At 50.9% G+C, this 23,251-nt stretch overlaps 6 protein-coding genes across 6 annotated transcripts; 2 read left to right on the top strand and 4 right to left on the bottom strand.

Annotated features, from left to right (window-relative positions):
* Positions 1-6,573: 6,573 nt before the first annotated feature.
* J4E86_008545 (uncharacterized protein) lies at positions 6,574-7,603 on the bottom strand (the record flags this gene model as incomplete). Its single annotated transcript, XM_051449056.1, has 2 exons — positions 6,574-6,579; positions 6,824-7,603. The coding sequence occupies 2 exons, from the start codon at positions 7,601-7,603 to the stop codon at positions 6,574-6,576; spliced, it is 786 nt and encodes a 261-aa protein (XP_051300053.1).
* A 1,758-nt stretch (positions 7,604-9,361) lies between these two features.
* J4E86_008544 (uncharacterized protein) lies at positions 9,362-11,699 on the bottom strand (the record flags this gene model as incomplete). Its single annotated transcript, XM_051449055.1, has 2 exons — positions 9,362-11,557; positions 11,619-11,699. The coding sequence occupies 2 exons, from the start codon at positions 11,697-11,699 to the stop codon at positions 9,362-9,364; spliced, it is 2,277 nt and encodes a 758-aa protein (XP_051300052.1).
* Positions 11,700-12,652: 953 nt separating this feature from the next.
* J4E86_008543 (uncharacterized protein) lies at positions 12,653-14,239 on the top strand (the record flags this gene model as incomplete). Its single annotated transcript, XM_051449054.1, has 2 exons — positions 12,653-13,475; positions 13,524-14,239. 2 exons carry the CDS (start codon positions 12,653-12,655, stop codon positions 14,237-14,239), a joined length of 1,539 nt encoding a protein of 512 aa, XP_051300051.1.
* A 162-nt stretch (positions 14,240-14,401) lies between these two features.
* J4E86_008542 (uncharacterized protein) lies at positions 14,402-15,266 on the bottom strand (the record flags this gene model as incomplete). Its single annotated transcript, XM_051449053.1, has 2 exons — positions 14,402-15,114; positions 15,158-15,266. 2 exons carry the CDS (start codon positions 15,264-15,266, stop codon positions 14,402-14,404), a joined length of 822 nt encoding a protein of 273 aa, XP_051300050.1.
* A 1,972-nt stretch (positions 15,267-17,238) lies between these two features.
* Positions 17,239-18,554, top strand: J4E86_008541 (uncharacterized protein; the record flags this gene model as incomplete). Its single annotated transcript, XM_051449052.1, has 3 exons — positions 17,239-17,874; positions 17,924-18,280; positions 18,345-18,554. The coding sequence occupies 3 exons, from the start codon at positions 17,239-17,241 to the stop codon at positions 18,552-18,554; spliced, it is 1,203 nt and encodes a 400-aa protein (XP_051300049.1).
* Positions 18,555-21,236: 2,682 nt separating this feature from the next.
* J4E86_008540 (uncharacterized protein) lies at positions 21,237-22,098 on the bottom strand (the record flags this gene model as incomplete). Its single annotated transcript, XM_051449051.1, has 2 exons — positions 21,237-21,672; positions 21,731-22,098. 2 exons carry the CDS (start codon positions 22,096-22,098, stop codon positions 21,237-21,239), a joined length of 804 nt encoding a protein of 267 aa, XP_051300048.1.
* Positions 22,099-23,251: the final 1,153 nt, after the last annotated feature.

Genomic DNA, 23,251 nt, shown 5'->3' with positions numbered 1-23,251 from the left:
CGCATAGTAAAAAGCGGCGTTCGAACGAAGAACCTCTATCAGAACTCTTTCTTCTCCTCGAAGGTTTTATGTCTAAAGGCAGCGGTAGATTCCTAGATAGGTTAGTACGATGCCGAAATCTATTACTAAGATGCCGCTTACTTCTCCCTCTCTTTAAGGTAGTCCTAGATCTGCTCTAAACATCGCACTAGGTCCTTTATCGAGTGCCAGCTAAGCGGCGGCTTAGTAGTCAACGTGATAGGATGCCACTCGTCAAGACCCGCTAGATCCTAAGAGGCTAGCCTTAATGCATTAGGCTTACGTGAGAACCCTGTAATAGGGAACGATAATAACGACCACGTTAACGATAAGGGAGGCGGTTGCATTTAAAGGTGTTTAAGACGATAAAGCGACAGCTTAATACTGTCGCTGTTATATTCGAAGCTAGTTAGGACAATAACGCGACGGCTCGGTCCCGTCGCTGTTGAATTCGAAGCCAGTTGAGACGGCGACGCGACAGCTCAATCCCGTCGCTGTTGAATTCGAAGCTAGTTAAGACGGCGACGCGACAGCTCAATCCCGTCGCTGTTGAATTCGAAGCTAGTTGAGACGGCGACGCGACAGCTCAATCCCGTCGCTGTTGAATTCGAAGCTAGTTAAGACGGCGACGCGACAGCTTAATCCCGTCGCTGTTGAATTCGAAGCTAGTTGAGACGGCGACGCGACAGCTCAATCCCGTCGCTGTTGAATTCGAAGCTAGTTGAGACGGCGACGCGACCGCTTGATCCTGTCGCGGTTGTCGTTAAAGCCGGAGCCTGTGCGGTTGTCTCTTAGCTTTTGTTCTTCGTGACGCGTTGCTTTCCTTAGGCTTTCGACGAGAGTGCTGGTTAAGCTTAGGCTCTCGGACTCTTTGCTATGCCAGCAGGTATTCTTACTTCAACGCTTCCTCCTCGACAGCGTGGGATTAACACGCTTAGTGCTATCACCCCTAGCTTTAAAGAGAGAAGTGATAGTTTTAGGCCGTCTTCTTTATCGTCCGAGGCTATAACATCTAGGAGGTAGTCCTGGCTGTTGTCCTAGAGTTTGTGCACCTAACTGTAGTCTTCTGCAAAGGGCGAGTACCGCATCGCGCCTTTAGAGGATAGTTTCCCTAAGCGTAGAGGACGTAGAGAAAAGAGAGAAGGCAAGAGATCCTCATCAAGGCGCGCCATACAGATAATAAAAGAGAAAGCGGGACAATAGCCTAATCCTATTAATTCTGTCTTCGAAAGAGTAAGTGCCCTTCTAGTATCTGCTTAGAGGCTTAGCTCCGGCAGTAAGTTGTTCTCGCTATGCTGGGGGCATTAGAGGAAGCCGAGGGTAGTAGCACCTAGACGCCGGTGAAGACGACAGCGCAATCCCATCACTTCTATCTTGAAAGCCAAGGGTAATAACACTAAGCTCGCCCCACAAAGACAAGAGAGCGCCCTCTTACCCGGCTCATCTATCCTCTCCCCCTCTTCCTTATTAAGGTAGTCGAAAGTCAATTCCTCGCTCTTTAGAATAAGCCTCCGTGCAAAGAACGCGATGTCATAATCTCTCAGGTCGTGCTTGTTGTAGGAGACAGTGTACTGCCTACAGTTAGGATTACATAAGTAGTTAATGAACTTTGTCGGTCTACCCATAAACTCGCCGTCCGCAACGTAGAGGTCTTCTTCTTTAAGGCCTTCTAACTTAGCGAACTTGTCGAGCGAATACAGATAGAATGCTTTTGCTTTTAAAGACGAGGTTTCGCGACGCGTAGCTTCGGCATCTGTTATAACTTCACCGCGGTAGGTATTAATAAACTAGCCCTCGTGCAGATCTTGTTTGCACCAGAAACCCTAGCTAGCGAGGGTGATAGCGCCCACACTAATAAAGACATTAGCTAACGTCGTCGAGCATGTCGTCGGCATCTTTAAGCCTAGCAGGTTCAGCGTCACTCTTCTTAAGATAATAACAAGCCTCTAAAGAATAGGTTCACGAGCGAGTCAATAGTTAGGAACTAAGACAGAGTAGGTACAGAAACTGTCTAAGCTATAAAGGTACTAACATTAGATAAGGAAGAGGATGTCTCTTAAGAAGGAGAACCTGCTCAGAAGGAGAGAGATTATCTGCGCGTTAGTAAATCAACGTGCTACTTGTGCTATTACGCCGACTGTACACAGTTTAGCGTCTTGATACAAGTGTTACATAACTGTCACGGAAGACTAATTAACTAAGCGCTGTTCCTAGAAGATAACCGCACAGTATACAAGCTAAGCGTAGCCAACAGCTTTAGCAGCAGGAAAGAAGTTAAGAAGCTCTACAAGAGTTAGGAAACCTAGAACACAAGAGAGCTCGCTAATAAAATTGCATTCCTAAAATACGTAAGAGGTAGCGAGAAGGGTCGCAGGACAACGAAGAAGAAGAGAACCTAATTTCGATAGAAGGTAGAAAGAGCTTGCGAAGGACATCGCGTTCCTAAAATACGTGAGAGGTAGCGAGAAGGGTCGCAGGACAACGAAGAAGAAGAGAACCTAAGGTTCGATCTCCGCTCTCATCTTGTGGTAAGTCCTTCTATACCCTAGTCGTTTCTAGAGCCTTTTTGTCTTCGCTATCGCTGATTACATAAACACAGATTAGCTACCGCTCTTCTTCTATAACTTTAGGTTTTCCCTTTACAGCTCTTGTAGCTTCTTCTAACTACGCACTACATTTATATCTAGATATTAGTTCAGACAAAGGCGTAAAGCGCGTTAAGTACTAAAGTTTATTTTGTCTTTCCTGCATCAATTCGGCGTGTGCGTAGTGCGTTAGCTTATTCCAGCAGTTAGTAACCCCTCTAGCCTACCCGTTACATGTTTCTTCCTCTCTCTCGCTATTCTTTATTAAACCCCTACTTCTAGCTAGTAGCGTATGCCCTAAATAGAGACCTGCCTCTGCAAGTATCTAGCCTAGTGTACAAATAATAAAAAGTGCTTAAAGGGACTGGGCAACTTAGAATACTAAAGAGGATTTGTTTAGTCTCGTGGGGATTAATTGTATACTAGATGTCATGCGCATTGTGCGTTCTAGATTCTTGTTCTTTTAAAACTTCTTCTTCTGCAGGTGCATTTAGATCGAAGCCGGATTCTGCGCGGTAGGGTATTGGCTTTCCTTCTTTAGAAGCCTGTTGCTTTCTAGAGGTCTTGGATGAGGATGTTAATTAAGCTCCACCTCGTGCACTCTTTGAAATTCTTGCAGGTATCCTAACTTTAACGCTTAATCCCTAACAACGTAGGATTAACACGATTAGTGCTATTACCTCTAGCTTTGAAGAGAGAAGTGATAGTATTAGGCTGTCTTTTTTATCGTCCGAGGCTGTAATATCTAGGAGGTAGTCACGGCTGTTATCCTAAGGTTCGTGCATCTAACCGCGGTTAATAGAAGCTAGAAAGAGCTTGCGAATAATATCGCGTTCCTAAAATACGTAAGAGGTAGCAAGAAGAGTCGCAGGATAATAAAGAAGAAGAGAAACTAAGGTTAAAATTACAGATATTAAAAGAGTTTCTTCTTTCTGCACAATTGCGTCTCGAATACTACTACTCTTTCTCTCTTAGAAGGTCCCGGAAAGCAAAGGGAAAGTAATGCCTTTCTTAATCTCTCCTCTTATCTTGTAGTAAGTTGTGCTATGCTATATTCAATTCTACAGCTTTTTTGTCTTCGCTACCGCTAACTACACAGACTATCACTTCCTCTCCCCCGTTATCGCTTAGCAAGCCGCCGTTTCTAGCTAGTAGCGTGTGTCCTCGAGAAGGACCTACCGTAGACTAGCATGCTATTTAAACTGTCACGCTAACGCTACATAGTTCAGCGTTTCTACAAAAGTATTTTATAACTATTACAGAAGATAAACACAATGCGACCGACGTTTAGGCACGCTTTAAAGATCTAACATGTCCGATAATAATAACACCGCCGACGCTAATAGCTCTTCTCTAGAGGTAACGTACTAGGTCCTTAACAGGTGCTAGCTAAGCAGTAGTTTAGCCTAGCGTACAAAATACTGCTTAACGCTAAGCAGAAATAGTCGCTAGCCGCTATACCGCCGGGCATACCTCTCTAACCCCTGTATAACAGCTTCTTACTAAAAAGCGACCCCGCAGTTCGCTGCAGAACTCAAAGGCACAGACTCTGCCGCAATATCGTAGCTCTAGGAGCAGAAATAATAAGTGCGACTAAGTAGCGACCACATAGGTTAAGAGGTAGCAGGGGTATAATAGTAGATTAGTACGGGTGTAGCACCCGCGTGCTGTTAGCGCACGTAGAGCGCCTGCACGCCGCGGCCTATACGCAGCAAGGGGAGCACTTTAGCGTACAGCGCACGGCATCATTAAAGCTAACCCGCAGCGTGCTGCGGCGTGTACGCAGCAAGAGACGCGCAGTAACGTGCCGCGCATAGCAGGATAAACAGCTAATCTGCATGCTGTGTTAAACAACTGCGCTAGCATTAAAAATAAGAATGCACGCTGTTATAAATAGAGTAATCGTTAGTCTTCAAGTTGTGTCTACTAACTGCTATTAAGAACATGCCTAGAGCAAGCGCCTCCCCACTAAAGACTCTAGACAAGACGCGGCACGTAGTTTGCATCGATCTTACTTAAGATAACAAACCTCTACAACGTCGTCATGCACTCTTAACGCCACTAAGCCTACTAGCGCATAAGCTAACCTGCGCCGGCCTAAACAAACGCCCCCGCGAAGAGGATACCTTCCCTCTTCCGCGTCCACAACAACAGCGCCAGAGCCTTACGCTAAGGTACCCTAAGAGATATTTCCCTACGCCTAAATCGTTCTCCTCGCTAGGCGTGTACAACGTTCGGTTGTTAGACAACCCTTAACACAACGATGTTACATTAGAGGAGCTCCTTAACATTAAGACTACAGACGAAGTAGTCTTATACTCCTATGCGTAGTATCTAAGATAGTTAATAGAAACAATGCGACTTAACTCTATTAAGTCTACGTAGATTATAGATTCTAGAAGCGTTAAGGGCTAGACCGCGAGCTAAGAACTAAACGGAAAGCCTCGCAAGAGCGGGAACTAAACAATCTATTACCCACCTAACCTGCAGTTGTACAGCGCGTGTTACGCAAAGTTCTTTCTTTCTTTTAGGAAGAATAGAACGTTGCAAGTTGTTATAGCTTTAGCAAATCTAACTCCTAATAAATAGGGTCATAAGGGTTACGCGGATAATAGAGAGAAGGCGTCTACTTTAATAGACAACGTCGCCTTTGTAGTAGACCTTCCCTTGCGGACTACGACAGTAGTAATACTAACTCGGCCTAACTTTTAAACCGAGTTTTAGGATTTTCTGCAATGCCTTTAGGTTTAGCTGTCGTTGCTAGCAGCAATTAATCGATACAACTTCAGCGCATGCGCGCACCTTAGTTTTGTATACACAGAGTATGTTGCACTACTATAAGTATTAGTTCTAGCTAATAATAATCAAGAGGTCTAAGAGCAGCTCTGTCTAGGTTTGAATCGCTAAGGCGCGCTATAGCGAGTCTTAGACTTACGCTAGCAAAACAGTATACACACCTTATTCTATATATGTGTTACAGCACTTTAATAATTAGCCGCATTAGCGATATATTTGCTAAGCAGCTGTTTGGCGCGATTCGTAACCGCGAGCTAGAACAAGTAGTTATTCAGAACGCGCTAAGGGGATTGCGTATTTATTACCCTTCCCGCTTATCAGCACTCGCTACCCTAAACTGCGATCTACGCCATATGTTCCACTTAAAGAAACTAGCAGAGGGTTAAAGAATGCACTTAATTCTAGATTAATGCTTAGTAGATATAAGAAAGAGGAGGTAGCTCACGCACGCGAAGACGATATAGATCTAGTAGTAGAATAACAGCTCTAGCGTAAAGGATATAGTTCCGCGCTACTAGTTAATCTTTGTAGGTACGCAGAATATGTCATTCTTAGCGTAGAGCAAAGAGAGCTACGAGTGCGGAGTGCTGTTCCTAGTAGCTAGGTATCTATAGGATAAAGGTATTCACGCTAATGTTAGCATAGGTAGGTTATCTTATAATATAGACGACGCGTGGTTTAATAGATAGACTAAGAAGAAAATTAATTAGACTTAAGGCAAGACCTGTGTACCTTGCGGTAGGACGTAAAAAGCTGTAGCTCCAGGAGCTATAATAGGGTAATAGGGTGTCCTAGTGTTGCACGCAACGTCGCCTTGCACGCAACGGAGTTAACTCTAATAGAAGGTATCTATAAGATAAAGGTATTTACGCTAATATTAGTATAGGTAGGTTATCTTATAATATAGATAACGCGTAGTTTAATAGATAGACTAAGAAGAAAATTAATTAGACTTAAGGCAAGACTTATATACCTTGCAGTAGAACATAAAAAGCTATAGCTCTAGAAGCTATAATAGAGTAATAGAGTGTTCTAGTGTTGCACGTAACGTCGCCTTACACGCAACGGAGTTAACTCTAATAGAAGGTACTATAGAGTAGAGGTAGTTTTAGTAGAGTCTTAGCACAGATAGACCGCGAAGTATGCACCTACGTTACACCTAGTAATATTATACCTAGGCCTACTAATATTATACTATAAGTTACTAATATCGCACTCTAATATTACTGCGTACGTACTAGAATTTGTATAATAATAGTCTATTATTCTCTATTCTAATAAAGTTAGAAAAAAACTTAGAATAGTTATAACTTTTTTTTAAACCTAACTCTAAAGTCTATACTATAGTAGACCTTAGTTGTAATTACCTGCGAAGCAATGCGATCGCGAAACAGCCTTTGCGCATTGCGAAAAAAGATGCCTACACGCTCGGAATCGTCTACGAACCGCGACGTCTTAATACCTACTAGCGAAGGCGCATACGTGAAGACCGGCGCGTACGGGTAATCCGTCCCAAACAACAGATTCGACGCCGGTATGTCGTACGCAAGTAGGCCACCAACTTGGTGGAAGTACGTCGGGCCCGCGGAATCCCAGAAGAAGCGTGTCTGCAAAGCCTCGAGGGTGCGGTCGTAGATCGCGGGAAACGACTTCAACAGGCGGTCTGCGACAGACGGGAATGCGCCGCCGACGTGTGGGATGATGTAGTTGATGTCTGTGAAGTTGAGAATGGTTTGCGTGACGGCGAGGTCTTGGAGAACGCGCGCGGTTTCGAAGTAGAACTCGATGTTGCCTGTTGGGTACGTCGTTGGGTTTGCTTCGATGGGTGAGCCGTTGATGCGCAGGTAGGGCGTCGTGGGGTGAACGTAGATGATCTGGTCGGTCCCTCGCGCATTCATGGCTTGGAAGAAGGGCGTGAAGGCAGAGTCGCCAAGGTATCGACCTTCGAAATTGGAGTAGAGCGCGATACCTGCGGCTTCAAGCGTGTCGAGAGCGTACATGGCTTCAGCGATTGCATCCTGGGTATATGGGAGCGGTACAACGGCGTAGAACGAGAAGTGGTTGGGGTAGACTCGCGCATACGCTGCGGACTGCTCATTAATCAGCCGAGCAAGCGCGATGGTCGCTTCTCGGTTCCTGGGATACACGTTTGCGCCCGGCGAAGAGAACGCCACGACTGCGTGCGATATGTCCTGGCTCAACATGAAGTTGAGATGCCCGCTGACGTTCCAAAATGGTGTCGGGTTCCCGCCGACCGTTGGAACAATTGCGCGATACCAATCGGGAACGCAATGCGCTATGAAACTCTATCAGGCCGGTCACCACATGATAGAGAAGGATAGACGTACCATGAACATCGATGATGGTGGTGGCATTTGAGCTATTGCGCTGTGGCAGTTCTTGCGCCTGACTATCGAGGTATGTTGACGCGATGCTGTCAAGAGCGGAGCTGAGGTTGAAGCCAGGTATTGCCTCGAGGTTGATGGAGTCTGGACGCGAAAGGTCAGTTGCATTGCGACGTCGTCTGCAGGTGCGTTGCGAATACCAGCGGTGGCGCGTTCCTGGATGGACTGAATGATCTCGTCACGAGTTGGCCATCCGTGAACAGAGGCGCAGAAGGCAGTCGTCCACGTCAAGGCGACGAGAAATCTCGTGTACGTCTTCATCCTGGCGTAGAAAGAGACGAAGGTGTCGCTGCGAGAGCGGGCATGCGCCTACTTATGTAATGCGCATCGCTATAGGGTACGCCGGCAGTACATCGAAAGAGGAAAGTCTTTGAAAGCCTCATATGGTCCTTCATTCATCGGTGACACCGCGCAAGCGATGCGTAAGCAACGCCACTGCATGTCAGCACGGGAGCGTGTAAACAGGCAGCTGAGGCCAGACTAGACCCGAAAGGCTGGACCTTGAGATCTATCAACCGATGTACTGCTGTGCGACTGAAAAGCTCACTGGCACGAAGTTTAGATGCGCTTTTCAATCGAGAGACCTCGCATAAGGACATGGCTTCCGAAGCATCTTGAAAGCGCGCAACAACAGGAGCGAGCGATAGACGCTTCACATTAGTTCTCATTCACCCCGGTCGCCATAGCACGACGAAGCCGTGCGCAGCGCATTGCAGATTGTGATGCGGGATCTGGTAACACATGCGTCGAGTTCAGCTTCGCAACCGCTTCCATGTGCCCTGATTGTGCTCGACGAAGCATTTGCGACGAGTACGACCCCAGGGTGCAGACCCATCTATGCCTCTCGCTTCGCCCGTATGTCTTTTGAACTGTTGCGCGCCTATTCGATATGTAGCTCTTATCGGGTTACCGGGTTAGTCACGAATGTGCGGCGTTTGGCGGATTGTGCTCACACCATGCCCTGGTGCAGTGTCCGATGCCGAGGAATGAGGATGAGACCATGCATCGGTGGCTGGCTCGGATGCGCGAAGGCGTGTGGTGCGACGGGCGCCTTTTCGAATTTTGGGGTCGAGATTGGGCGCTGGTGGCTGATTGGACGGGCGCATCCGCCTTTGCGAGAGCGTCGCGAAGTCAGTGCACGTCCCACCCCCACATCCCGACTGCTCTACCGATTGCGACATATCTTCCTTCACTCATGGACGGCACAGCAACTATACCGCACTGTTGTGCGCATAGGAGTGCCATTACCGCTGCTGCTAATGGTAAACACGTTGCTGATGTAGAGGATAGCCTGGGTGTGTCGCACTGTGGTAAGCACTGGGCATAACGCATTGGACCTGTGGTGCGCTCTCTGGCGATATCTGACAGCACTTCAGCGCATGTAAGAAACCGGGGTTCTACACTATCCGCTAGTTGACGAGGCTTTCGCTATCTTGCATCGATATCGAGAATCACTGCGCTTTCCTCACGACCATGGTAAGAAGATGCAGAACACATCAGAACCACCATAGCAAGATCTTCATACGAGGTAGAAGCGACTATAGTGCGCCTTTCGTTCTACTCTGCGAGCACCTTCCCATCCTTGTTCACGATCCTCACCCCATCCAACCTCCCATCAATCTCCACCTCCCCCACTACACCATTCTCAACCCACCCAAAGTCTACAACCCCACCGCCTCTTAACCGCAACCCCTTCACACTCCCCCCACCCCAACTCTTCGGTATCGCAGGCCCCAAAACCACAGTCCTCTCCCTCACATCCCCCGCAGCAAGCGGCATATCCGCAACAAGCATACTCAACACCGCGCCTCCAAACCCAAAGTTCGCATCAATCTGAAACGGCACCCTATCCCCATCATACATACTTAACCCATTCCCCGCAAAGTTCTGCTCAATCGCATATCTGAGCTCGTAGTACGCTTCGTCCGTTTCGTTGAGGCGAGCCCAGCAAGCGGAACGCCAGACTTTCGCCCATCCCGCATTCGCCTGGTTGAGGGCCTCACCGTTGCCGTTACCACGACTGTACAGTTTCTGACGAACGGCGTCCTGGACTGCGGTGTCGGTGTAGCCGTCGAGGAAGGAGGAGATTGAGTAGCCGGGGTGCCAGCCGACCAGTTCGGAAAGGTGGCGGTGGGTGTCGTTGATGAATTCTAGGCCGTAGGGTTCCTCGGGTAGCTTCCACTCTTTGATCTGGCCCCAGGAACCGATCGCGAAACCTTTGTCAAGCCGTTGGAGGGAGTCGGTGATGTTGGTGACGAACGCGCTGTCGGTCTCGTTGACGGTGCGGGCAGTGGAAAGTATGGCGTCGAAGACTTGGTGGATGAGTTGCTGGTAGTGCGCGCATCCGAATGTTGTAGGGCCATGCTCAGGGCTGTTGCATGGGTTCACGACCAGCGAGCCGTCATTGTTGAACCGATCTTCTTGCAGCTGACTGAGCCAGAATTCGGCAACACCTTTCATTAGCGGGTAGCCCTGATCACGCAACCAGGCTTCGTCGCGCGAGTAGTCCCAATGGTCGAAGACATGCTGCATCATCCAAGCTGCAGAAAGCGGATAATTCGCCCACTCCGCTCCGCTCTTCATGCCCGTGTGGCCGAAGATGTTCATCTCGTTGTGAACCACCCAACCAGGTGCGCCATATAGCAGCTCGGCGGTCTCGCTGCCGCGTGGGACCCAGTTGTTCGACATGTAATCCCATAGTGGTGATTGGAGATCAGTCAAACCCGTCTGGTCGGCGGTCCAGTGGTTCATTTGGATGTTGATGTTGGAATGATAGTCTGCCGACCAAGCGGGTTCGAGGCTTTCGGCCCATCGTCCTTGAAGGTTCGGGGGAAGAGAACCCGGTCGCGAGCTGGCGATGAAGAGATATCGTGAATAGTCGAAGAGAAGGCTTTCGAGGTATGGGTCGCCGGCTGTGATGTTGGCGTTGTAACGTGCGACGAGCTCGGATGTGGGTACTTGAGATGAGTTGGAAGGATCGGGAAGAGATAGCGTGAAGCGGTCAGTGAGAGAAGTGAGGTCCTCCATGTGACGCCCTTGTAGATCCGACAAAGGTCTGGCGGCGGCGGCGAGAGTCGTGGACTCAACGACCGGGCCTGGATCTTCGCCACGGAAGGAGTAATCGTACTCCGCTGTTCCCTTCCTTGCGTCGTAGTTCGTTTCAGCGCCGACTACTATCGTGACGCTGTTCGTACCGTTGCGCGGGGAGACCATCAAAGACTTGGCTTCACCATCACATACAACTTCGATGCCGGTGTCGTATGCAACTCGTGCCATCACGTCGTATCGCATACCTTCAGGTGGGCCAAGCTGCGTCAGGGCGCTCATTCTGAGATGTCCTGGACTCGTCGCATTACCGCCGGCGCATGTAATATTGCGCAACTCCGGCTCAATGAGTGCATTGTCCAGTCTCACATCCAGCGCTGGCAGCCCACCTGACGAGCGAACCGAATAGACGCAGACTTGATCTGGAAACGAGCAAAACGCTTCCGTCTCGATAAGGCTGCCGTCTACGCTGAATGCCGTAGTGTGGACGCCATTGCTCAGGTTTAATGTCCGCATATAGTCGGTAACATCGGCACCTGCTAATGACGGGATGGTCACACTCAAGTTTCCTAGCACTTGGTACGAGCCATACGAAGCGTCTAAGCCCAGCAGTTCCGTCACGTTTCCCGTTCCATTGGTGAAGATCCAGTCGCGGATGCCCGGTAATGCTGCTGCTTTGGAAGAGGTCGGGTTACCACCCGTGTAGTTCTTTTTGATGAGTTAGTGTCGGTTGAAGGTCAATTGCCAGCACAGAGTCAGCGGAGCTTACAGATGCATTGAAGGGACCTCCGGACCACAATGTATCCAAGTTCAGGGTGAGTATCTCAGCACCGGGAGGGCCCATCGGCATGGCACCAAGACGTCCATTGCCGAGAGGATATGTGGTGCGGATGATGTCGCTACCATTCGCAGGGACTGTCGACCACAGTGATTTCGCATTTGACAAGTCAACCAACCCACAGGTCGCTAGAAGCGAACCAATCTGGGATAACCGCATTATCGGTATTGACGAATTGATTCGAAGCGGCCTTTATCATGATCGCAACACGGCGCCGCTGTGGTCTTATTGTATGTTGGCGATCCATGTGACGTTGTGCAGCGGGCTTGGATCTTTTCCGGGGTTAGTTGCGGGGAAGTACAGTATGTACGGATGGCGATCGCTATAAAGATCCTCCGTGAACGACTTTCTTGGAGTTGTTCTTCCGGTGGCATATTTGGGACATCCAGAACTAGCAACTCTCGCGCAAAGTAGGCCGAGCACTCAAGGATCGCGCATCGCTGATAGGTTGACTACTTCGGGATCTAAGTCCGCCACAGACACAACCGAGAGACATGATGGACGAGGCTGGTGGGGGTATCAATACGTTGTCAGCACATTCTGCACCTTCGATATCTATATGCTAGAGGTTGATACAAGCAGGAAAGGTCAATATGTCTAGTTTCTTGTCCTCTTCGCCGAGCGTTTTTGCGGTAAAAGGACGTGAGCTATGGTGGATGTCGTTACGAATGGACCCGAAGCTGATTGGATGACGTGTCGCTGACGGCCACAGTGAGTATGACCTGAATCGCGGCAACTTTTCGATGCATTCGAACCCGCGCGACAAGCGACATGAAAGCGCCGTGTTGTGGTGGTAGAGCGACTTGGGTGTTGACTGGGAATAGGTGGCGGCGGGTGATGATGTCTTCGTCAGGGCGCCAGCCAATCGGCGTTTGGATTGGCCGGGACCGCGCTAACATTCGCGGACCCTCATGTCACGATATGGCAGCAGCCCGCCAACACCAATTGCGAGTCGACAGCCCAAGATGAGGACGCCTTACACCTGCCGACAGTGTCTCTCGGCCCTCAAGACGCCGCGGTCTCAATTACGGCCGTCGCAAGGCCTCCGCCCGCTCGCGCCCAAGGTGTCGTCGCAACGCAGTCATTCCACCAAAAGTGCAGCACCGCCAAAGCTTGCCCTGCCCAAGCGCAGCCTCTCGACGACGCCGGCCCGGGCTTTCGAGAAGCCGTTCGAGCCGTATGAATACATCGATCCCGAGGGCCATCGGCGGAAGCTGGTGCTGACCGAGGACAACCTCTTCAATTCCTTCTCCGGCTCGCCAATACCTGAAATACGGAAGCGTGCGGCCTTCATGCGCCAGCATGCTTACTGCCCACATCCCTCGCATCAGCCGACGCGTCCGGCGAACAACCCGATGGACCTTGAGGCGCGCAAGTCCTCTGAGACCGGCGCCCCGCCAGCCCATGTCGACTTCGAGTGCCCGGACTGTGGCATACCGGTGTACTGCTGCGAGGAACATTGGGCGGATGATTACGAGGCGCATCTGGAAGTGTGTGACGTCCTGAAGCAGATCAACGAGGACGATCACGATCTGAGGAGTGGGCGCTTCTTCAAGGAGTTCCAGTTCGCGGAGCCCCAGATGGAGGAGATTCTGGTCAACATGACGAGCTGGGACACATACATGTACACGCGAGACTTCGATGCGCTGAACGAGGACCGCGAGATGCGCCAGGCGACAAAGCTGTTGACATACCCTATTACCATCGCCAGTGTATTGAACGAGCTGAGTCCCTACAACATCCGGAAGAATGGGCGCATGACACCTGAGGGACTGAAGAGCTTCAGCGGTACGTACAGCCCATCGGGGAGATGAGATAATACTGACACAACCCCAGCCCTGCGCCACACCCTCCACCCACCCCGAACCGGCGGCGGCGACACCTGGAAGAACGCACGCCTCGCACCCCCTTCGGTCCGCCTCTTCATCCTCGGCGCCCGCGCAGAATCCTCGCTACCCCGCGAAACCTGGATGCAACTCTCTTACCTCTTCCACCGCGTACAATTCTCGCTCAACTTCATCGGGCCCGAGAGCATGGCGAACCGCGAGAAGGAGCTGCCACTCCCCGAGCGCACGCCTCTAAACCCGTTCGGCGCCGTCGTCGAGGACCGCATTAGCAACTCTCTCAAGATTAGTACCTTCGTCGAGTACTACCACAACATCCACAAGACGGGCTACTTTTACCCCTACGACCCCTACTTCGATTGCTTCGTCGTTTTCCACCCTGGGTTCGGCAATCCGGCCTCCGCGCACGAGTGGGAGGAGACGCTACCCCTCCTCCTCGAGACCAAGGTTCCTATCATCGCGACCGGATACAGCCCGTGGGATATGCAGCAGGATGTCGACTTCCTGAAGAACAGGTTCGGGAATGAGATGGACATGTTGCTCGAGCCTGGCGAGAACTTGTTCAGGAGTCTGAGATGGGATCTCAATGATCTGGACCCGCATGATGTTACGTGCAGTAATTGGGGTGTGTACTCTTTCCGGGGTAAGAGGTATGAGACTACGAAGAAGGAGGATGACGAGGAGGTGCATAGTGAGAGGACGGCGTGAGTGGAAGGTGAAGGGGGTATGTAGATATGTACAGTATTGTATATCGCACTTCTGCTGCGCTTGCGGATGATTGCTTCACATTCTACGGTTCGGACTATGGTGGTTTCTGCTAACATTGCTTGTATGCTCACCACTCAAGCCTACGAAGCAGGGTCTTGGCTCTCACTCTACATCCTCCTTAACCTCTTCGTCCTCCAGCCAGTCATCAAAACCACGAGCGGCGAACCGGTCCAGCGCCTTATTCTGCTCATCATTCCACGGCGCCAACACCCAATCTGTCCCACCAGACTGACACTCGGCCGCATGAGTATACACGACTCGTCTCTCCGTCTTGTCGCGCACAAAATCACGCCATTTCTGCGTACGCGTCCGCCAAAGCATGTTGCGCAACACCGGAAGGCATGCGACCTCGCCCACACAGTATTTGACGATTTCATCGGGTAGGGGCCGGCTGTTGAAGACTTCAGGCGATCCGCCGAATTCCACTCTAAATAAGAGCTCGCCCGCGGCCCCCTCCCTGCATAAAGTGTCATAACGGTAATACGAGATCCCAGAGTTTTCTCGTTTCACGCAATCGGGCAGTTTGCTGAGATACATCCTCTCTTCAGCGGTGTCCCTCGCCGCACTGTCCATAAGTTGTACGTCTTGTACTCCTTCGAGGGCGATGCCGTAGAGTGCGAAGAGCGCGGCGGAGTCAATGCGCACGTCGAAGAAGACTTTGGGAATGTTTGGGTCTTCTAGGATCTGCTTCATCGTAGTTCCATTCACGCCCCCGGTGGTGAAGGCTTGCGCGCCGAGTCTATGCACGTCAATGAGGTAAGTGTGCTGCGATGAAGGGGGGTCGTGGATTAAGAGAGTTATGATGGAGATTGTGCCTGTGCGACCAAGGTTCACGCCTTCGAGAGAGATATGAATGACCGGGCCTGTCAAGCGCATCATCTCGGGCTTCGTGGATGGACATCAACTTGTCTATCAATTTGACGATGGCTTGGGGCGTATCGATCATCTCGGGGTTCACCGTTGTCATGGCTGGTACGAGGCTTCGATTTTGGTGGGATTACCAATACCGACGACTTCGTGCCTTTAAGCATCGCCTGCATCTCCAGCACTTGCTGCTCCGGCAAGGAATTGCGGTTTGATGAATGCCGCCTTTCGAAGTTTGCGATATACCCGGCACATCTCAGGTATTTGCGTCTCCAGGTTTGGTGTTGAGCTGTGAGTGGTCCACCCAGCCTAGCGGCCAAGATGAACCACAGGACGACTACCCGGCTTCAGCATCCCGATTACACGCTCATCGAAGCGTCCCTAGGTCATGTGGTAATGCTGGTGCCTGGAGCATCACAAATGCTTGGTCCCCATGCTGATGCGCTCCTTCCTCCTACATCACCGCACTTGCATCCTTACCTTCCAACCGTCCTATCAACACATAGCAGCCGCCACTATATCACGATGTCCACAACAAGCTTCTCGTCGTCACTACTCGAGCGAAAGTACGACCAAGCTGCGCCGCAACTGCCTAATCCCCAAAATGTACGTGACCTCGCGACCGCACCTGCCACCCGCACCAACACTAACCTGCCAGTCACGATACCTGATCCCACGCCTATCGCGCACTCTGCATGCGTCACTAATCGCGTCCTACAACCGTCTCTCTAACGTCTTGTCCCGCAGCGACATCGAGCAAACGGGGAAGCCCGCTGGTTTTCGAAACCAAATGCGCAAACCGTGGAGGAGACATGAGGACGCACTACCGCTCTGCCCGGACTGCGGCGCTATGACGTTCGCCGAATGGGAGAAACGGAGCTGCCTGAGTTCGTTCGAGATACACCCATATCGAGAGCAGACACTGCCGGAAAAAGCAGGATAACGAAGATATAAAAGCGTCTGGTGGAAGAGGACCGCGCGATGATAGCATCAATGTTAACAACTTCGGCGACCTGCCCGACGCTCTCCAATCCGTAGAGCGGTGCGCGCGAAGACGTCAGCCAATGCGCTGTAATACAACGACATCTCGATGCGAAAGAAAGACCACAGAACGAAGACCGTCTCCGCCACATTGTATGTCAGCACTGGAAAGATCGCACCAATTACACACGCCGCTCAGCTAGCCCTTTTGACGCCAGAGATAAAGCCATTAACGGTCGCTAGGAGGCACACATGGAGCGAAGACGAGAGTTCCAACGCGAGGAGCGGCGAACAAAGATGGAAATGAAGAAGGTGAAAGACTGTTGAAAGTGTCGGGGAATTAGAGAGTATCCCACGCGCTCGTCAGCTGGGTCATCGGTCCGACCCCACATTGCTCGCTTCTCCGCACGTCCCCTCGTTGTCCCCGCGCATGCGTATCACAGCATCCAAGGCTGCACTGGAAAATCGGCATCGATTCCAGTGAATTCTTGGCATCGTTGGGATAGTCTTGAGCTCCCCAGAGCGTTGAGATGTCGATTCGACTAACTGGACCGTCAGCCTTTGTATCGTATAAATAGTAGTAATAACGATACCCTCACAGTTGCATCGCGCTCAAGTGCAGCGCAGAATTTTACTCGAACAAAATGCTCCAGCTTGTTTTAATTCTTCTCTGCTTCGCATCCATCGGCTTAATCGCAGACTACATCCACATACTATGGCGTCGCCGTCATCTCCCTCCAGGCCCCTTCCCATTTCCTATTGTCGGAAACCATTTCCAAACGCCTTCGTACAAGCCATGGATCACATGGGAGAAGTGGGCCCAGCACTACGACTCACCCATGATGACTCTCTGGATTGGGCGGCAACCGCGCATCATATTGAGCGATGCATGGGTCGCGAGTGACTTGCTGGAGAAGAGATCAGACATCTTCTCAAGCAGACCGCGTATCATCGCCATGGGCGATGCAATCAACGCGACGAATACGAATCAGACTACATTGCCATATGGCGATCGATGGAGGAAACATCGGAAGCTCATGGTAATTGACCCTGTGTTGTCTCGTTTGCTGTAGAACGAACTGACAGCGCAGCACATGGCCGTCGGCTCTCAAGCCGTCCGCAAGTACCGTAAATTCCAAGCACACGAGTCTGCTATCTTGATCCGCGACTTCCTCCTTGAACCACACGATTTCGAGCTCTCCATCGAGCGCTACTCCGTTTCGATCACCTCGATTGTCGGCTGGGGTCGTCGCATCGATCGCAAGAACGACTACGTTGCGCAACAAGCTCTCAAGTTAATGGAAGCCGTCAACTATATCGTCCCCGGTATCTATCTCATGGAAGCCGTTCCGTTTTTGATGCATTTGCCTGCTTGGCTCTACGCGTTACCGAGCCAGATGCGACTGGGTGCTGGTATACTGTCGCGCTACTTCTACCTGCTCACACAGGAAGGCGCTGAAGCGAAGGAAGACAACTTTGGGAAACATGTCATGGCGTCTCAGCAAGCCAGCCATATGACAGATCTCGAGGTTGCGAGCCTGATGGGCAATTTGATTGGTGGTGGGGTAGACACGACCAGCAGCACTGTGCTTTCGTGCATCCTGGCCATGGCGCGCTTCCCGGAAGTACAAGCGAAAGTTCACGCTGAGTTTGATGCAGTTGTTGGTCATGATCGCTCTCCAAATTGGGATGACATTGATTCGAATGCGCTTCCATACTTGACTGCAGTGGTAAGTTGCCAGCATAACAAATGTCGGCTTCACTCCTAACAGTCCGCAGGTCAAAGAAACCCTCCGATGGAGAACCGTAACGATACTAGGCGGCATCCCTCATGCCAACACCGTCGATTTCGATTACAAAGGCTACCACTTTCCAGCCGGCACCAACTTCACAGGCAACATGTGGGCCATCCACAGACATCCGCGCGACTTCCCCGACCCGGACAGATTTATGCCCGAGAGATTCCTCGAAGGCGAAGGCAGCGCGAAACAGCCCTATCCGAACAGGTACGGCATGAATCCTTTCGGTTGGGGGCGCAGGCAATGTAGTGGCCAGCCGCTTGCCGAGCAAGGTCTTCTTTACTCGCTTGCGCGTATGATTTGGGCTTTTGAGATTTTGCCGGGCGTTGATGAGAATGTAAGTGTTCCTTAAAACACCCACGTGGACCATTCATGTTTGCGCCGCTGACACATTGCGACAGCAACAGGAAGTCGACTTGGACATCTTCGCATACACCGACAGCGAAAACATGCGACCAGAGCCTTTTCGTGTGCGATTCATTCCTCGCTCGGACGCAATCAGGAAGCTGCTGTTGGACGAGGCTGCAGAAGCGCGTGAGGCGTTGAGGTCATACGATGGAGAGACTAGAGTGACGATGGAGGATGCTGTGAATCATCCGGCAAAAGGTTGAGTGCCTCCAGGTATTGCGGACGACTAAGAGCACTTTTTGATCGCCGCGGACGACGCTTCCGCTACTGCACCTTGCATCTAGGCCATTCGAGATTCTTGATTGTCGGCGTGTCGTTCATTCAATTGTAATGCTAACGTCGAGATGGATCGCAATGTGAGGCATCACAAGAAGTGATCATCTAATCTTTCTTTCTTTCACGTCCCATCGTCCTCAGACAAGTGTGATAGCCTTCTCTTCTGCTAAGCAATGTGCTTCCATGATCTTCATGGCCGCGCGAGAGCCAAAGAGCCTACAAAGACCGACCCGCTCGAATCGATCCGTAGCGCTATCGGCTGCTCTTACGACCAGAGCTTCGATACAGTCTGATTCCCTATGATAGGACGATGTTTCTGTATCCTCGTCAAATTCATCGTCGACATCACTTGCCAATCCACCTCTCTCCTCGTTACCAGAGCGTTCGATACCGTCAGATGTTTCAAAATGGTCCCGGTGGAGGCATCGCTGTAGGATTATCATGTAGGTGTCTTCCGGTGCAGCGGAGAAAACCCAATCTCCACCGTCTTTGTGGAACTGGATGGCGGGAAATTCTCCCCCATGACTAACTACGCGATTCAACAGCTTTCCCCGCGAATTGAATAATTCGATCGTGAGGGATGTAACCTTCGCAAGCACAGGTCTACACCTTACTTTCAACAGCACGCTCTCGGGTTGCCCCGAAATCTGTGCCTGAACGTCCGGATCTACAACAGCCGCCTCTCTGCGTCTGTTTGCATGCTTGTAGTGAAATTTGAACAGCATGCTGCGATGGATTTCAGCGTCGCTGCAAGCCCAACTCCACGTAGGTGCTCTCCAGACTTTCGGGGTCGATGAATGTTGTGGCAAAGTCCCGCCGTATTCTTCGGTCCAGCATAGCTCTTCGTTGATATGACTGAGCCAAAGGCCTGCCATAAACTGGCTGTCTCTGACTATTTTTATCCAATTAACTATGCCTTGTATAGCTACAAGCTTGTCTGTACTATACGTGAGTGCAGCGGCAGAATACTGATCTCGGAATGTGAGCCAGGCCCAGTATGTCTTGTCGTCCAGGCTTTGGGCAACACAAGTCGGCGCCGAGCCCCCAGCCAATGGTCCTTCACTGCGCATTAGATTACGAACGCGCTTTTTTAGTGAAGTGGCGTCATATCGCCAGAATGACCGTACCCACAATGGAAGGCCGTTGGGATATGCTTCGCAGGCTTGAGACTCGTTGCATTCCCAGAAGAGCTGGGTACCGGTGAAGTGCAACAGCCGTCGCGAGAGCTGTCTTTCCTGACTAACCCAAGCTCTTTGGTTGAGCGGCGCGCGTTCGATGCATACTTGGGCTAAGTGATGAACATCATACACGTATGACCCTGTTAAACATAATTCGGTATGCATGTCTTCGGGCCAAGAGCCTTGCTTGTCGAAATCGGCACGTCTCGGTCCAAGGAGTTTCGCCGATATGTCGTGGAAGAGGCCACCTCTACTATCCTTTGCAGCAGTAGCTGCGATTGTGCAAGCTGCGTTTGCATATATATTGCTCATTCGCTGTGATTCAGCTGCCCAGTCGGATTCGTCGTCTTGTAAGATACGCCTGCAGAGTTGAGCTTGGATCGCACTCAGTATTTGGGTAGCTTCTTACATTGAATCAATCCAAATGTATTCAATGCGAAGGCGTCGAGTGACATGTATTGCGTCCTGATACGTTCTTGGCAGCATGGTAGAATCCAATCCTTCCGCTAACATAGAGTGCGTCTCTGAATTGAGCATGCACAATCTGACATCTCCCCAACAGTGCGAGAGACACGCGTACTCTTCGTCACAAAACAACGATGCGTCGCATAGTCTCACGGGGCTGTCTTGCCCCGTACCGACGTGCAGAAGCCGTGCGGGATAAGCACCTGCTAAGTTGCGCTTTGGGAGCTCACAACTCACGTGGTTGTTGTGGCAGTCCTCGATTTTGTCTAGCACAAAGTTCATGGTCGATTCAGATGCACTAGTAGACGTAAGATCCTCCGAGATAGAGAAGTCTTCCGTGGCTAGAGTCGCAATCAGTGATTACGCAGTACTATCGAACGTGATGCCCACCTGACCACGGGATCAATGCTAGTCTCGTGCTATGGTAGTCACCGTACATCAGCATGTCTCCGTCTGTGAATTCCAGCGTCACGACTTTGTCATCCTCGTGGTACATTAAACATCCTTTTATGTTTGTCTGTGGCGCCAAGTCAAGCCAGGATAGCGTGTCCGAGCTGTAGCAATGTGAGAGACTGCAGATTGCACACGGCAGACTTATTGCATTGGCGAGCGAATCGCGGTCGTTGTGATGTTGGAACCAAATGTAGCTTTTATCTCTGCCGAGGGTGCCGACGACAGACAATTCTCCGCGAAGGAGACGGCGGCATGGTTCACAATACAAGCCATTGGGCATGATTCGAGACGCGGACGTGATTCGTATCGTAAGGTAGGAGACATGTAATCTGTGTCTGAAAGCCGGTGCAGAGAGCAGAATGTTGCTGCCTGGAGAAGAGTGACGGATGACGTCATAGGCTTACGTGAGGCGATCAACTCATCCAGAATCCACTGCAGCTGTGACTGTATTAAGCCAGGGCTACCTAAACCGGTGCTCATGGGTATGGCAAGGTCTTACGCGCGACACTGAGATTACTCTCTTCGTTCCTCCCACCTCCTCTCAACCGTAATAGCCCGATCGGAATTCTTCGCAGCCCTCTCTCTATCATGCTTATAAACCGACGAAATGCGCACAACCTGACAAGTCTTGACCGGCTGCAGTTCAATCTGCGAAGAAGCATCATTATCGTCCACCAACTCCGAGAACGTCGCCGTCGGATCGTCATGTCTTCTGCTGCCTTTCTTCAAGAAGAGACTAGTCTTCTTGCTACTGTCGTAGTCGAAACTGGATCGCGTCACGTGGTTTGACTTCCCGAACAAGGGGCGCATGAGTGGGATACATGCTAGAACGATGGCGACAGCGGGCTCGAGGCCGGAGAGGATTGTCGCGAGAACGCCGGTGTATGTCATGTCCATGAAGTCTAGCCCGGGGAGAAGCGTTTGGCGGTATATGGTGATGGCCCAGGTTCTGCGCGACGTGTCAGCATGAATTCAGCACGACTCCTTGGGCGGAAGCGTGTACTTACCCTACTCCAATGCTGAGGAGAGCCATCGCGGCCAACTCCCTGCGCCATGCCAGTCGCAGCTTGTACAAGTATGGCATTGGTAATAGGATCATCACGGCGTCTGCGATGAGGTTGATGACACCCATTGCGAAGTAGAAGTTTGGTTGACTACCGCAAGTTCCGGGCAAGTTGAAGTTCCAGTTCTTCGCCAGCGGCCGGCATATCGCGAGAGCTGCGATCATATCGGCGATGTTCCAGGTTATGATGACAGCGCCGAGAATACGGGCCCATTGCACCATGGAATCCATTGGTATCAGTGTCGTGTACATTGAGAGGACCGACAGTTTGCTGAAGCACACGGTTGCATTCCACAGTATCGCAAAGGACATGATGCCCTATGGCATGGCATATCAGAGCTGGCAAATGCGAGAGGAAAGTCGGAGGTCTTACCTTGAAGAAGAATGTTGCTGTGTCAGGCCCAAAGCGCTGATAGATATCAAGGGTATGGAAGCCAAAGCCGCCATAGGTGACTAGCGAAATGCAACATGTGTGGAGTGCAGTATTGCATACCTGGCAGATTTGTTAGCATAGGAATGTAAGGCTTCCCAGTCTTGACCTACTAAGGCGGCAAGAATGCAATAATCGCTGTAATCGATTCGATTGGCGATCCTTTTGGCTGCCAGTCGCAGGCCCACAGCGACAATGACCATCAAGATAGAGTTGGAGGAAGTCACGAGGATGCCGACTTGTTGCCCATTCTCGATGGGAATCGTATTGGTCATTGCAATGGGTTCGCGTAGTGAGGTTGTGGCTTGGAAATGCCCGAGCGGCGTGGTGACTCGTTCGAAACAGACGCAGCTGGACCCGACTACGGGGGACGTATGATGAAAAGGAAGTCATGTACAGCGTTCTTTGCGCCTGTATGCACAGATCTAATCTCAGAGCGTTCCGAAGGAAGTGCTTCCTAGCCGTTACCTGAGATTAGCATCGTCAGAACGGACGTTCTCACATTGACCCAATGGCTAGGGCCTGACGATCAACATCCAACAGCGGCATGCGATATCCTAACGACCAATGCAGGTGATATCGCATAGTCTGCCCCTGCATGTTACGTATACACAGGAGGTCCGTTGCCGCTTAGTGGTGATCCCGTGGGGGCCTATGTAGTTTCCACGATTGAAGGCGCGACATTCGAAAAGAACTGTACTGCGATGACGCAGAGCGAGACGAGCCACTCATGATTCCCGAATTACATAACCACCACATACGCAAAGGTACTCCTCATCAAATGAGAGAGATCGCAATCCTCAGAGTCGAAAAGAACGGTGGTCAACTTCTTCACACACTCTCTACAACAATCTTCTGGTTGCCCATGCATTTCAGCTGCGACGCATATCCGATATCTCGAACTTGTTTGCCCAATATTGGATGATATGCGTTTGGCAAATAGCGCAACAAGAGCATGCGAATAGCGCAGGAAACTACCCCTCCATGAGCGCTGTTACGGGAAAAGCATTGGCGGCGCGAGCCTCTTGTGTGCGA

Source organism: Alternaria arbusti (genome assembly GCF_024043155.1).
Source record: "Alternaria arbusti strain BMP 1465 chromosome Unknown scaffold_13, whole genome shotgun sequence".
NCBI lineage: Eukaryota > Fungi > Ascomycota > Dothideomycetes > Pleosporales > Pleosporaceae > Alternaria > Alternaria arbusti.
This window is presented reverse-complemented; position numbering and strand designations above follow the sequence as displayed.